At 35.3% G+C, this 15,005-nt stretch overlaps 1 protein-coding gene and 2 pseudogenes across 1 annotated transcript; 2 read left to right on the plus strand and 1 right to left on the minus strand.

The window, feature by feature from the left end:
• The first annotated feature begins 2,718 nt into the window (after positions 1–2,718).
• On the plus strand, positions 2,719–4,480 carry LOC115985340 (annotated as a pseudogene).
• Positions 4,481–6,336: 1,856 nt separating this feature from the next.
• LOC115985342 lies at positions 6,337–7,544 on the plus strand (annotated as a pseudogene).
• A 1,656-nt stretch (positions 7,545–9,200) lies between these two features.
• LOC115986997 (transcription factor SRM1) lies at positions 9,201–11,093 on the minus strand. The gene is made up of 2 exons (XM_031110434.1): positions 10,569–11,093; positions 9,201–9,793 (listed from the first exon to the last, which is right to left on the minus strand). The coding sequence occupies exons 1-2, from the start codon at positions 10,913–10,915 to the stop codon at positions 9,460–9,462; spliced, it is 681 nt and encodes a 226-aa protein (XP_030966294.1). The 5' UTR covers positions 10,916–11,093; the 3' UTR covers positions 9,201–9,459.
• Between the last annotated feature and the right edge of the window lie 3,912 nt (positions 11,094–15,005).

Raw genomic sequence — 15,005 nt, forward strand, 5'->3', positions numbered from 1 at the left:
ATGTATTGGTTACACCCTCTTCACAGCCTCCCATTGCTGCATTCACTGCTCCTCCATGAATAAACTCTGGACGTCCCACCTCTCAATCTTCCAAAGGTACTCGTTGTGAGTTTTGTCGTGCCAAAGGCCATGACATCTCTGTTTGTCGCAAACTGCAGAAATTTGTGCAAGAGCAGAATAAAGCTTCTCTTCCTCAGGCAGCTGCTGTATGTCCTTCAGATCCATCGGTTCCTACAGGTCCATCTTTGGCTTCCTCACTTACTACGGTTGATATTAAGGCAGTTGTTCAATAGGTTTTATCCCGCACTTCTACTGCCCTTTCTGTCACCTCAGGTAAAAAACCTTGGTTTTTTGATATTGCATGTTGTAACCATATGACTCCTGATGAATCCCAATTTTCTGATAAGGCACCCTTAGAACATCCAATCACCATTTGCACTACTGATGGAACTCCTATGCCTATTAGTCATAAATGATCAATCTCTTTTCCTTGTTTATCCCTTAGTGACACTTTTCATATTCCAAAGTTATCCCTCAATTTGCTTTCTGTTGGTCAACTTTGTGAATTAGGTGTAGATCTTCTATTTACTAATCATGGTGTGGATGTGCAGGATCCCCGGACGGGTCAAGTGCTTGGGACAGACCGTAAAGTTGGTTGCATATTTGAGGTTCATGACTTGAAGATTCCTTCACAAGTTGTTTCTGTAGCTGCTACCACTGCCACCACCTCACCTGATTTATGGTATGCTCGTCTTGGTCATCCATCCTTATCTCGTCTTCAGTTGTTAGCTTTTCAAGGTCATTTAGGTTCAGTTCAGTTTAAAAAATTTGATTGTACTTCCTGTCATTTTGGCAAACAAACAAAATTGCCCTTTAATAAAAGTGAGTCCTTTTCTTCTGCCCTTTTTGATCTTATACATTCTGATATTTGGGGTCCTACACCTGTTCCCACTGAGGGGGGATCTAAATATTTTGTCATATTTGTGGATGATTTTTCTCAATATACTTGGATTTATCTACTTCACCATAGGTTTGAACTTGTGTCTATTTACCAAACATTTCATAAAATGATTGAAACACAGTTCAATCGCATAGTCAAAGTCTTTCGATCAGATAATGCTCAAGAATATAATGATAAATCTTTCCTATCCTTTTTAGACAGTTATGGTACCCTTCCTTAGCAGTCTTGTCCTTACACCTCTCAACAAAATGGTCGTGCAGAACGAAAACATTGTCACATTCTTGATGTTGTCCGCACCCTTCTCATTTCTGCCTCTCTTCCTGAGCGCTTCTGGGGTGAGATCGCATTCACTGCTGTGTACACCATTAATCGTATTCCTTCACCAACTACACATAACAAATCACCATTTGAGCTTCTCTATGGTCAAACTTTTGACTACTTATCTTTTCGGGTTTTTGGTTGTGCTTGCTTTGTCTCTCTTTCTCCTCATGAACGAACAAAGCTCTAGCCTCGTACTCATCTCTATTGTTTCCTTGGTTATGGTGTATCTCAAAAGGGGTTTCACTGCTATGATCTCATTTCTCATCGCCTTCGTGTCTCCCGTCATGTTGAGTTTTGGGAACATCATCCTTTCACGAGTCTTCAACAGTTTCCTACGTCCTCTTCCCCAAAGTCTCCCATTTTTATTGATCTTTTCCTCGCTCTCTATCCTGAACTTGTGGAGGATTCTTCAACATCGGTTGCCTCTTCAGACGACTCATCTCCGATTCTGTCCCCGGCATATGACCCGCCTGTCTTGGATCCTGTGGCACCACCTTTTCCTGAGTCTCCTGTTGGTCTTGAACTTCATCGTTCCATTCGGGTAAGCATTCTTCCCCTTTATCTCACTAATTATCACTGCTCTTTTGCTCTTGCCACCCTCTATGAACCTCACACCTATTGTGAGACCCATACTGACCCTCTATGGCAGCAAACTATGAATGAAGAACTAAATGCCCTTCATAAGAATCACATTTGGGATATGGTTGATTTGCCTCCTGGTTAGTCTGTAGTAGGTTGTAGGTGGGTTTACAAGATCAAGACTAAGGCTGATGGATCTGTTGAACGATATAAGGCTCGCCTAGTTGCTAAAGGCTTTACTCAGGAGTATGGCATTGACTATGAGGAAATATTTGCTCATGTTGCTCGCCTTACATTTTTTCGATGTCTCATTACTGTGGCTGCTGTTCGCTGTTAGCCTCTTTATCAAATGGATGTGAAGAATGCTTTCCTCAATAGAGACCTCCACGAAGAAGTGTACATGCAATCACCCCCTGGCTATCCACACTCAGGCAGTCAAGTTTACTGCCTTCGTCGTGCTCTTTATGGCCTCAAGCAGGCTCCTTGAGCTTGATTTGAAAAGTTTAGCTCAGTTGTTGTTCAGCAGAGTTTCACTTCGAGTCCTCATGACACTGCTCTCTTTGTCCGAAGATCTTCTGCTGGTATCACTCTTATTCTTCTTTATGTTGATGATATGATTATTATTGGAGATGATTCTGCAGGTATCCACCCTCTTTAGCACTTTATTAGTCAACATTTTGAGATAAAAGATCTGGGCACTCTAAGCTATTTTCTTGGGCTTGAGGTTACCTCATTCTGTGATGGATACTATCTTTCCCAGGCTAAATATGCTTCTGATCTTCTCTCCAAAGCCGGTATCACCGACAACAAGACTGTTTCCACTCCCTTAGAATACAATGCAAAGCTCACACCCTTAGATGGTGAACTTATATCCGATACTACTCGCTATTGTTAGTTGGTTGGTAGTTTGACCTAATTCCACTGTTACTCGTTCGGATATTTCACATGCCATAGGTATGGTTAGTAAGTTCATGGATGCCTCTCGTTTTGTCCACTATGCTACTGTTTTTTGGATTCTCCGATATGTCAAAGAAACACTTTATCATGGTCTCCATTACTCCTCTTGATCTTCTCTCGAACTTCATGCTTATTCAAATGCGGACTAGGCAGGTGATCCGACTGATCAATGCTCTATCACAGGTTTCTATTTCTCGTTAGGTACTTCTCTTGTCTCATGGCGTAGCAAGAAGCAGGATGTGGTTTCGCGTTCCAGTTTTGAGGCTGAGTATCGTACCCTTACTGACACCACTTGCGAGCTTGTCTGGCTTCGTTGGCTCTTGGCTGACATGGATGCTCCACAGCCTACTGTCACTCCTCTTTATTGTGACAATCGTAGTGTTATTTACATTGCTCATAATGATGTCTTCCGTGAACGCACCAAGCACATTGAGATCGACTGTCACATCACTCGCCAACATCTCAAGAAAGAAAATCTCAAGTTGTTCTCCATCTCCTCTGCTGACCAGCCTGCTAATATCTTCACCAAGACTCACCTGCCTGGTCGTCTTCGAGATCTTATATCCAAACTCCAGTTGGCTTCCTCCTTGCCACCTCGAGTTTGAGGGGGATGTTAGTGTATAGCTTAGACTAGTCTCACTTTATATTGTTAACATCAGTGATCGGTACGAAGAATTTTCTACAATCCTAGTAAGACCCTATATTGACTGCCGAACACACCAATCTCCTTTTGGTTAACTGTCCACAAGATTCTTCCGGTTGCTATTAATAAACCAAGTCATGTTTGTCAATTTGCTTTCTGGATTCTATTGCAGAGGCATCCACTTGAGAATATCAAGCAAATTTAGTTAAAACAAGGACATTGTAGTTTCCAATTCCACCTCTTGTTTCATAGGCTTGCACAGAACTTGTAAATGCCCACATGCTTCTTGTTACATTATAAATTACCACTTGCTGTTGAATGCCCAAGTAACAGGTTATACATCCTTACCACATTCTATAAGCTTCTACTTTTTTCTTTCAATTTCCCTACAATGGCCCTTAAAACATTTAAGCATGAAATGATATTCAAACTAGTTCTTTCCTTTGCTATTTTCCATATAGTAATCGCTGGGGATGCAGATATAACCTCAGATTTAACAGCCCCACCAAATGTTACCAACATTGATAGCAACTTCTTCACATTTACTGGCATGAGGATTCTACTTTGGGCACCCCCACCAACAGCTTTAAAGTTTCAAAAGCAAGCTTGGCAGAATTCCCAGCTCTTAATGGTCAGAGTGTTTCATATGCAATTCTACAATTCCTAGCTGGTTCAGTCAACCAGCCTCACACCCATCCCCGCTCATCTGAGCTCTTGTTTCTCCTTGATGGTTCCCTTCAAGTTGGATTTGTTGACACCACAAACAAGCTCTTACTCAGACACTCCAAGCTGGTGACATGTTTGTGTTTCCAAAAGAACTTGTACACTATCAATACAATAGCGATGCAAAGAATTCTACAATAGCTGTTTCTGCATTTGGAAGTGCAAATGCTGGACTTGTGTCAGTCCCTAATACTGTGTTCACCACTAGAATTGATAATGGGATCTTGGCAAAGTCTTTCAAGACTGATATTGCCACCATTCAGAAGATTAAAGCTGGGTTTGCACCTGAGACCTAAGGTCACAGACCCTTGCTACCTATTAAAGAATCACTATTTAATTAGTTTGTGCTCTATTCTTTCTATAGGGCCAAAATGGCCAAATGGCCATAAAATTCTAAGTATATAGTTAGTAGTCCTAGTTACTAAACTATATTATTTACTAGCATCTCGAGTCTAAAAGACTTGATTTTGACCTATAAATCGAGTCTTTGAGACTCGATTTCCATGGTCTGATGTGGCACTTTTTTCCTACTTGGAAATCGAGTCTATAAGGCTCGATTTATAAACCAAAAAAATTTAAAAAAATTCTAACTCTCAGGTCTCTCGTACAGGCCAAAATACACAAAAAATAAAAAATAAAAATTTAAGAATCCAGAAACACAACAATCGGGGAGAAAGAATCAGATCAGATTGGAGAGAAAGAATCAAATCAGATCGACACTGTGAATCAGATCAGATCGACACAACAATCAGGGAGAAAGAATCAGATCACATCAGAGAGGCGACCTGCCCAGAACATATCAAAGAAGAGCCAGAGAGAGAGAGAGAGAGAGAGAAAAAAAAAAAAAAAAAAAAAAAAAACAGAGGGAAGAACCCAGGCCGCGTTGCTTGCCGTGCGAGACCCACGCTGTGCGCGGCCTGGCCTGGGTCGCACATGGTGCGCGCGACCTAGGCCAGGCCACGCACGGCGAGCGGCACGGCATGGTTCTTCTCCCGTGCGCGACCCAGGCCAGGCCGCGCACGGCGACGGCGAGCGGCGCGCATGGTTCTTCTCTGTTTCTGGCCTGGGTACTCTCTGTTTCTGGTTTTTTTTTTTCTCTGCTTCTGGGTCTGGGTTCTTCTTTGATCTTTATAAGGTTTGTAAATCGAATCTTAGAAACTCGATTTTTATGTGGTCGCCACGTGGAAAAATATGCCACATCGGAAATGATTAGACCATAAAAATCGAGTCTCTGACACTCAATTTATAAGCCAAAATCGAGTCTCTTAGACTCAAAATGCTAATAAATAATATAGTTTTGTAACTAGGACTACTAACTATATACTTTGGATTTTATGGTCATTTGGCCATTTTGGCCTTTTTATAGTGAATGAACATTCATTAATAAGGCCTTTGATGATGGGGTGAAGTCTATCCTTTGTAGTTGGCTTGCAAAAATGGAGGATGCAATCATATCTTCCAATAAAAGAGAATCTGAAAAGTTGGCACATATTTTTTTACTCTTATATTTTTCTTTCTGGATAGGCATTAATCTGTATTTGTATTTTTTATTGCACTTGATGCTTTGGCACTCTATTTTTTAATTTGAAAAAACTCTTGGAAAGTGTCCTTGCAATAACTTTTGAAACATCTTTACTATTCTTATTAGAGAAAAATATACTAATTGCAAATTGATGGCAGTGTGAGTGTTTCTGAAGTTGCGTATGAAAAAATTAAAATTAAGACTTTACTTCATCAGAATCATCTTTTAATTCTGTAGCTTGTTTGGGCTTTATGTGAGAATTTGGAACATTTTACTGAGAAAACTTAAGCCAAACTTCATGATCCTATCCTCTCTAAAAATTAATGGAGCTAATGATAAACTGACACTTACGAATAATTTAAAAACAATGTAAATGATTTTCCAAAACCATGAATGGTGGCTTTCTTATTTTATATTATTTTTCATATGATGTTCTTCCCAAAAACTGGCTGCAAATTCTAGCTTTATTTGTTGAACATAATTTATCGTTTATTAATGGTATGGCATACAATTCTTTTTCATGTAGATAGATCTACTAAGCATAATAATTAACGAGCTGGCTATAATTTGTATTATTTTAGTTATGTTAACATATCAAATCAAGTTCTATTTTGTACTTTTAGTTCTACCATGGATTCTTCTTTGCTCTTGTACTAGCCTTCACTACTCTTCAGTCTTCATGTGGTAATTGCCGGAGATGCAGATATCACCTCAGACTTTTTAGTCCCACCAAATGTAACCAAAGTTGATGGCGACTTCTTCACATTCACTGGCATGAGGGCTCTCTAAAGAGCAAATCCACCTACAACTTTTAATGTTACAAAAGCTAGCTTGGCTGAATTTCCAGCTCTTAATGGCCAAAGTGTTTCCTTTGCGGTTCTCCAATACCCAGCTGGCTCTATCAACCCTCCTCACACCCATCCTCACTCTGCGGTAGGGACGGAGCCGCCAATGGACTAGGGGAGCAATGACCCCCCAATTTTTTTTTAATAAATATTTTTATGTGTACTAATTTTAGCAATTTTGTTCTATAAAATTAGATTTTGTTTCCCTTAAATAATATCATCGATTCTTTTAAAAGTAATGCTATACTCACAAATTTTTTTATAACATTTTTATAAATTATTTTGGTAGCAAATTCTTATTGGGTTTGCATATGAGCCAACCACTTATATCATTTTTTTTTACTTACTAGTAATTACTTATCACATTAGTAATTTATAATAAAAAAATTGTAACTCTAGTACTTTCCTCATTTTAGTGACAATAAAAAAATTTATAGATCTAAAATTTAAAACAAAATATACAAGCAAAAAAAAAGAAAAAAAGAAACTCAACTATAAAAATTACCAGTAGTAAAACCAAAAAAAATTAAACTCAATTAACCAATTTGATCCAAAAAAAAAAAAAAAACCTGCCCTTCAAAAAATTCTAAACAAAAATAATTTTGTTCTTACCCACAAGAAGAAAAAAAAAAAAAAAATCAGCAATTAAGTTCTCCCAACTCAAAGTTCTGGTTCCATCCCTGCCCTGCGGAACTCTTGTTTCTTCTTGATGGTGCTCTGGAAGTTGGGTCTGTTGATACTACTAACAAACTCTTCACCCAGACATTCCAAGCGGGTGACATGTTTGTATTTCCCAAGGGACTAGTTCACTACTAGTTCAATTGTGATGCAAAGAATTCTGCAATAGCCATCTCTGCATTTGGGAGCGCAAATGCTGGAATCATCTCAGTTCCTACCACTGTATTCAATACTGGTATTGATGATGGGATCTTGGCCAAGTCTTTCAAGCTATCAAGGCCAGGCCTACGCCCAAAGCCTAATATAGATCGTTAAGTTGAAAAAACGCCACAATATTTTTGGTGATATTTAAAATATTTTGATGGAAGGTTTTCCTTTATAATGATCTTGTGACGATTTCCTATAGGTTGCATTTGTTTGTTAAGAAAAATGAATTAGCAAAATGTTTCCAAGATATTTAATTCTTGTTACCAGTTGCCAGTTGTCTCTTACACATCATTACTTTAATTTGTCACTCAATGAATTCATAGATTGGAGCTTAATTTTAATCCAAAATTTTTTTTATTTTTTTATTTATAAAAAAGCACCAATTATTGCATACTAGTTAGTGTATATTGATATTGTTCATACACATTACCCCCATTTCATGTGTTAAGGGTAAGCATACTTAAAAAATAAGGACAATGCAAGTGAAATTATGTATGTTGTGTATGAAGTATATGTTAACGAGTGTTAAAAAGAAAGTTTTCCCAAAAAGAAAAAAGTTAGGTGCTTACTTTTTGGACTTGAAATCTAGGAGGAAAATCTGCAGCAAGCTGTTTGAAGGACGTGTCATTATATATTTGCATTATCTGTTGCTCGGTTAGTCTGTCCTATGTTTGCTGATTTTCTTTTTTCCTGAAGTACAAACGAGCAAACAAGACAAAAACAAAAGGCGAGAGAACTAAATACGGCAGGCATGATCATGTTGTATTACAAATGAAATGCATGAGATGTGTACAAATAATCAACTTTCTAATCATAAACAAAACATTGTGTTTGGTTCTTCTTTATTTTTTTAGAATCAGATGAATTTGCTGACAGAAATCGTTGAAACATGTGCCTGCAACCATGACAGGATGTGTGTTCTTTACATTTGCCAGTTTCCAAACACGTGTGTTTGATCCGGTGACTGGTGATAGAAATTGGGGTTAAGGTCAATTCTGAGTAATCATGTTTTGTGTATATCCGTACTCAGCACTCAGCAGCGTGGACAGTTAAACATAGTTTGTTGTTGTTGATACTTGACGTTACCGGATTATGTGGATGACATATAGCCGATAGGCAAATGATAGAAAAATGGTCATATACCACAAATTAAAAAAAAAGAAAAGAATAATAGTCATGTCACATGTGAATCATGTGCTAAGGAAAAGAACTTTGAACAAATAGATTGAGTCTTATTTTCTCCCATTTATTAATAGGGATACAAGGATAAGATTTTATCCCCATCAAAGCCTTTGATTCCCTCCCATTTTTAGTCAAAATGTGAGACAAATGACAATTATTTTGTTTGTGTGATTTATATAGGTGTTTAGAAGAAAGAAACATGAAAGGAGAGAAACAAGACTAAAGATTTAGACTCCAATACTAATTCACCAATAAGTACTAGGCTTCTCTATTTTTATGTAACTAAATATGTAAAAGTACAAGGCTCTTCCTTACAAACAAATACTCTATAGCACATAATATCATTTGACACATACTAAAATACTGCCAATGTTGAGATATGAAAACTTTTTTACAGTTACGTCGGCCAAAAAATTCAAAAAACAAGATAGATATTTCATATTAGTTGAAAGTTGGAAGCAAAATGGCATAACCATAAATGTCATTTTCAATAAAACTAAAGATCAGACGAGTACCAAAAACTCAAAATTACAAAACTAAGAATTTTGATAATGCAGAAGGCATTCAATTCCAAACCCTGAGTTGAAAAAAATTCCTATTTGTTATTGACCCATTCCTAAAAGTTCCGTATACGACCACACTATTTTCTCAAACAAGTAACTTTTTTTTTTTTTACTTCACTAAAGGACTTCAGATCACTACCTACCATGAACAAATTCACTTCACAATACTCCTAACCATCAAACACCTAACAAAACCAAAGGCAGAACTTTACAAGTTGGATTTCCTAATTAAAGATTAATGCTTTTTTATATACAGAGGATATAGCTCCTGTGCCTCTTTACATTGGAAAGCCAAAGTTTTGGTACCCCATTGGGCTCACTTGACCAGGCAAATGTGGTGGCATGGTCATCGGTTGATAAGCCTGTTGCTGTTGAACAGCACTACCTGGAGGTGGAAGCCAACTCTGATTGACCGGAAGAGCAACCGGATTGTTGTCTGCAGTAATGTCATGGATGCTTGACCTCTTCCTCTCTTTCTTCACTGAATTCTGGCGAAGGAAGTACTTCTGGGCATGGCTAGCCACCTGAGTCGGTGTTCTCGTCACAACCACATTCCTTGAAATGCTTCTCCAATCACCCTTTCCAAATTTCTTCAGTCCAGTTAGAAATAACCTGTTATGATACAAAAGGAAAATCAACAACCAAAAAATAATATTCAAATATATATACCAATACAATCTAGCACTCATAGATCACCCCTGGCATTGCCATAACATTTCATACACAACAAAATACTAATAAATTATAATCCTATCGTGACATATATCATATTAAAGGCCACATGAGCACAAATCAAGTTTTGGGATCAATGGTAAAATCTTTATAAGTTGATGGAAACTACTTGATTCACTATGGAAATCACAAAATCCATTAAGACCAATAGTCTCCAAATATTACTTCCCCTGATTTGTCAAACAGAAAATCAAGAAAATTCACAACAAAAATACAGCAAATATCTTCAAAGATTCAAAAACATATTTCAAAACAATCACAGTTTGAAAATTTCCTATTATATGTCTAAAAAATCAATCTTTTTGGGCTGGGAAAAATCTTGAGATTCAAAATCGCATTATATTCATTATTTGGCAAATTAAAACCAAAAAATTTAGTCAGAAGAGACTAAAAGAGACAAAAAGAACAGAAAAATCGAATCTTTCTCACAACTTCACAATAAAGTCTATACCTTCCATAGCAGAAAAGAAAAAACAACAAAAAACAGAGACATATAGAAACCCAAATGACAGTAAAAGAAAATAAAGAAAACAACAATACCAATCCCCACAATCAAAGAAAACAAAGAAAACCCAGAAATTTTTTTCCTTTCTTTCATTTTCTCAGCCACCAAACTAAAAGAAAAGAGACAATTTTGAATTTTTTTTTTTTTTACCTGTGCTCTTCTTCAGTCCAAGGAGTACCCTTTTTCCTTTCGGAGTCAGAGTGCTTAGGCTTGTTGTTATGATTCGAGAAAGAGATCTGATTCTGATTACTCGGTGAGTCCCATCCACCATGTCCACCAGAGTCGGAGTCATCCTCATCAGCATAACTCGGTAGTTCAACTCGACCAGAATCGATCTCAAGCACATCATGTACAAGATCATCATAGTGTTCCTTCACATCTCTCGGTGACTTTCCTGGAATTTGCTCTGCAATCCTCTGCCACCTGTCTGGAACATCCTCAGGGACCATCACCAGTGCGTGCTCGAAAATCTTGTCCTCTGATCGATTCCACATCATATCTCTCTGAGAGAGAGTTTTTTCTTTTTGTTTTTTCTATGTGGGTGTGTTTGTGTTCGTGTTGTGTTTTTCAACTCACTTTCTTGGAGATTTCACAGATGAGGGGTTTGGTGGGAGATTTGGAAGGGTGTGGTATTTATAATACTATTTATAAGAAATTGTGTGTGAATTGGATTTTGGGTTTTAGCTATTTTTTGGTTGAGCTGAACAGCTCATTCAGGAGAGAGATAGAGAAAAAATAGAGTTCCAAATCAACACGTTTTTGCTTTTATTGGATCTTTTACTTTTTATTATTCTACTAACAATGATATAGTTACAATAAAATTTTACAATTGTTCGAGATGGCAAGTTATTAACGGTGTGGTAAAATTAATAATAATTAAAAAACTCATTAATTATAAAATTTATTAAGAAAATTATTGTGTATATAAAATTACTTTTTATTTTAGAAGAATGTCTTTCTTTTTTCACTCTTTACCTGAACCTGTTTTGACCTTTGTTTACTATTTTTTCCACTCAGAGCTACCAAATCTGTATTATTTATCTATTTATTTAGATTGATCCTACTCCCATGGAGTGATACTTGGCTGACCAAAGAAAAGAGTTTGATCAGTCACACTCAAACATAGTATTTTTAGATTTTTAATTTTTTGAGCAGAAAACTTGAATATTAACAACTAATATATAAATTGAAATCATGTTTAATTATTAAAAAAAAAATCATGTAATCTGATTTTATTTTAAGTTATGTTCAAAATTGAACTAGTACATGTTTGATTGACATTACTTTTTTTTTTTTTTTTTTCTTGTTTGTGCAGCCGACATAAATTACTTTTGTAGCTTTTAGAAAATGAACTATTTTAAGATGTGTATTTTATAAATAAAAATTAGACTAACTATCATTCTTGTTTGCAAACAAATAACATGAGCCTACCTAGTTTAAGATTTGTGGGTTTTAAGGGCTTGTGTAGAGAGGCATTAATGGTGTAAAAATGAAAATAAAAGAAATGATATTAATATTTTATACTTTTTTTTAGTGATAAGTTTAATTTAGAGAAAAAGAAAATGTCGGTTTGAGTTTGACTGGAATATGTATAAGAACATTCCTTTGAAGTAAAATCATTGACATTTCAATAGTGTATATTCTGTTAATATAGATAGCATATACTTATTGTTCTCATGGCAGTCTAGTACATGTTTAGTTATGAATTTTACTCTGTGGTTTGATACATCGCACAAAGACTCACCAACCACAACTGCTTTATCATAGGATGATTTTGTCACACTCATTATGGCAGATCAGTTGCAATGTCATTTTTTTTCTTTTTCACATTTGAAAGAGGATTAGTAGCAATGATCACAAACAATAAAAACAATTTATCAAAAAAAAATCACAGTAATAACACTACCTTGCATAGAGAGATGGAGCCGTAACTTGTAGTAAAGGGGCAGAAATATAAACAAAATTTAAAGTCATTATAAAACTCCAAACAAGCATTTATGTAGTATTAACAAACTGTCAACACCACTGTGTACCTTTGGTGCGGTGGTCACTTTATAAGTATAAATACTTGTAGAGTGTGAGGTAAGGGCCAGGATTCAAGTCTCCAGAATGGAATTTCACACACATATACATTTAGATTATGGTAGAGTAGAAATTCTATCTAAAAAAAAAAAAAAGACAAAGACACAAAATCATTATTATTTCTTAATAAATTACAATGCAATCATTTATGAAAATTAAATTCGGCATTATTTTAAATCTTAAATCATCTAAGATTGAATCCATACTAATTGTCACAACAATGTCCCTTTCAATGAATAACATTATAGGATCCATAAAAGACTCATATTTCATTTTATTGTGAAGCTTAGTTTTGATGACATTCATAACTGAAAATGCTCATTCAGTAGTTTGTCACTCTCTTCTCTCTTAGTTGCTACTTAGCTGTTTAGAATTTTATTATTATTATTATTATTTTTTGTGTCTTTGATGTGTGTATCTACTGTTGGGTAAGGAAAAAAATTATCTTGTTTAAATTTTCTTTTAAAAGACTGGGTTGTATGTAAAAAAATTTGGGGGGGGGGGGGTGTGGGTGGGATGCCAATAAATAGCTCCATCTTTGCCTACATAGATAAGACCACCTCATTATCATTCTATCAATCTTAATAAAATATTTATTATTACTCCAACTATATATATATATATATATATATATATATATAATCTTAACTCTTCTTTTTTTAGTTTCTCAACAAAAAAAAAAAAAAAAAAAAAAAAAAAAAAATCTTTAATGAGATAGAATATCATAAATATAGAGGAAAATCCCATATATCAAATTTTCATGTTTACCCAAATAAAATAAGACGTATATCAATGTCTCTTAAGAATGCCATCATGAGCTGTTAAATAAATATAAGTAACTTTTATTTAAGGGTTAATTATAGATTACACATTGTGGTTAGGCACGATTTTTTTTTCACTGGTAGGCAAAGGTAAAATTGGGCCTATTTAAAAAAAGAATTAAGAATAATTCGGGGCATTTTTATAGGCTTAGTTCTTTGTGAACATTGCCTTGACTATTACTGCAATGCCTAGGCACAATGATATAATTGAGTCTTGAGGGAAGGGGGAGAAAAAAAAAAACCTAATAGGGAAAACGTGTATTTATGATTTAGAGAAGTAATACTCAGTGATCCAAGTCTTACCCTATATCAATAATGATGTTTTGTATTAACTACTTTTTTTTAGAGAGTTTTAACTTATACTGTCTGCTTCTGATAATAGCATTACTTTTATTTTTAAAGAGTTTTAACCTATGTCGTTTGCTTTTAATAATAGCTCTTTATCATTAAACCAAGACATCAATCAGTTTTTGATGTAGGTGGGAATTGAACCTCATATTTCTTATTCAACCATCAGAAACTTTACTAGTTGAGCTAACTGGAATTCACTTGTGTTAACTACTTTTTTTTTTTTTTTTTTTTAGAGAGAATTTCAACTTATGACATCCGCTCCTAATGATAGCTCTTTATTATCAAACTAAGACACTAATCGGTTTTTGGTGTAGGCGGAGATTGAATCTCAAATCTCATTTTCAACCATAAGAAACTTTACCAGTTGATTTAACTAGAATCCACCTTGTATTAACTACTTGATATGACATTATTCTGATATGCTTTTAGCTAGTTGTAAGGCTTGTGGTGGGCAGTTCGATTGATATATTCTCCATATGATTTCAAGATAGTTTATTTGCTAGCTTTGCTCTTGGTAGGCATGTTACAAATAATGCTATAAAGAACGATGTTTATTTCTGGTGAAATTTGTCACATATAAGAGCTTCGTTGATCCATTCTCTCAAATTCTTAAGAAGAGTGTTCTAAATCTGACTTCAAGGAAGCTGGTGCAAATATCATCCTTAGCTTGAAGCCATTCTGTTTACTAACTTGAATAAATTAGACGACTTTTACTCCTAAAAGGCTGTTTGCTTCTTGAAATTGGTTACCTATATTTTGATTGTGGTATTTAATAATTGAAACAAATTTCTGACTTACAAATATCTCAAAATAATTTTTTTTAAAAACTAAAATATTCTTATTTTCAATAGCGTAGTCATGCATGACACTAGTTTACAACTAGTTATAATAAGAAGCAATCTATCGTATAATATAAATGCAGTGAGTTATATATAGCAAATGATAAGGAGACACGTTTGGGGTCAAATATAAATGTAGTTAGTTATGTATTGCAAATGATAAGGAGGTATATTTGGAGTCAAACTTTGTTAACAATACTATTTTTCGTATTAAAGAGAAGTGAAAAGTATAAGCTTGCCGATAAAACCACTCTCTATCTCACTGTTAGTGTGTTAAGCAAAACAGAAATGAAAAAACAGAGATTGAAAAATAAACTGGAAAAGCTCAAGTATTATTGCTATAGAAGAGAACAATACAATCCAATACTCTACAAGTGAATAGATACTCATATATATAGGTACATCAGAGAAGGAGGGAGAGAGAAGCTCAACGGAGTCTGGTATAACAGACTTGTAACCATCTCACACGAGTCATAACAGATCCTTACACGTGC

Source organism: Quercus lobata, chromosome 4, assembly GCF_001633185.2.
Source record: "Quercus lobata isolate SW786 chromosome 4, ValleyOak3.0 Primary Assembly, whole genome shotgun sequence".
In the NCBI taxonomy this organism is placed as follows: Eukaryota; Viridiplantae; Streptophyta; class Magnoliopsida; order Fagales; family Fagaceae; genus Quercus; species Quercus lobata.

What these genes read in the sequence shown, in the direction of transcription:
- LOC115986997 (XM_031110434.1), bottom strand. Translation starts at nt 10,915, where the DNA reads ATGATGTGGAATCGATCAGAGGACAAGATTTTCGAGCACGCACTGGTG. An exon ending in TGGACTGAAGAAGAGCACAG is followed by an intron (nt 9,794 to 10,568) that starts GTAAAAAAAAAA and finishes GTATCATAACAG; the next exon opens with GTTATTTCTAACTGGACTGA.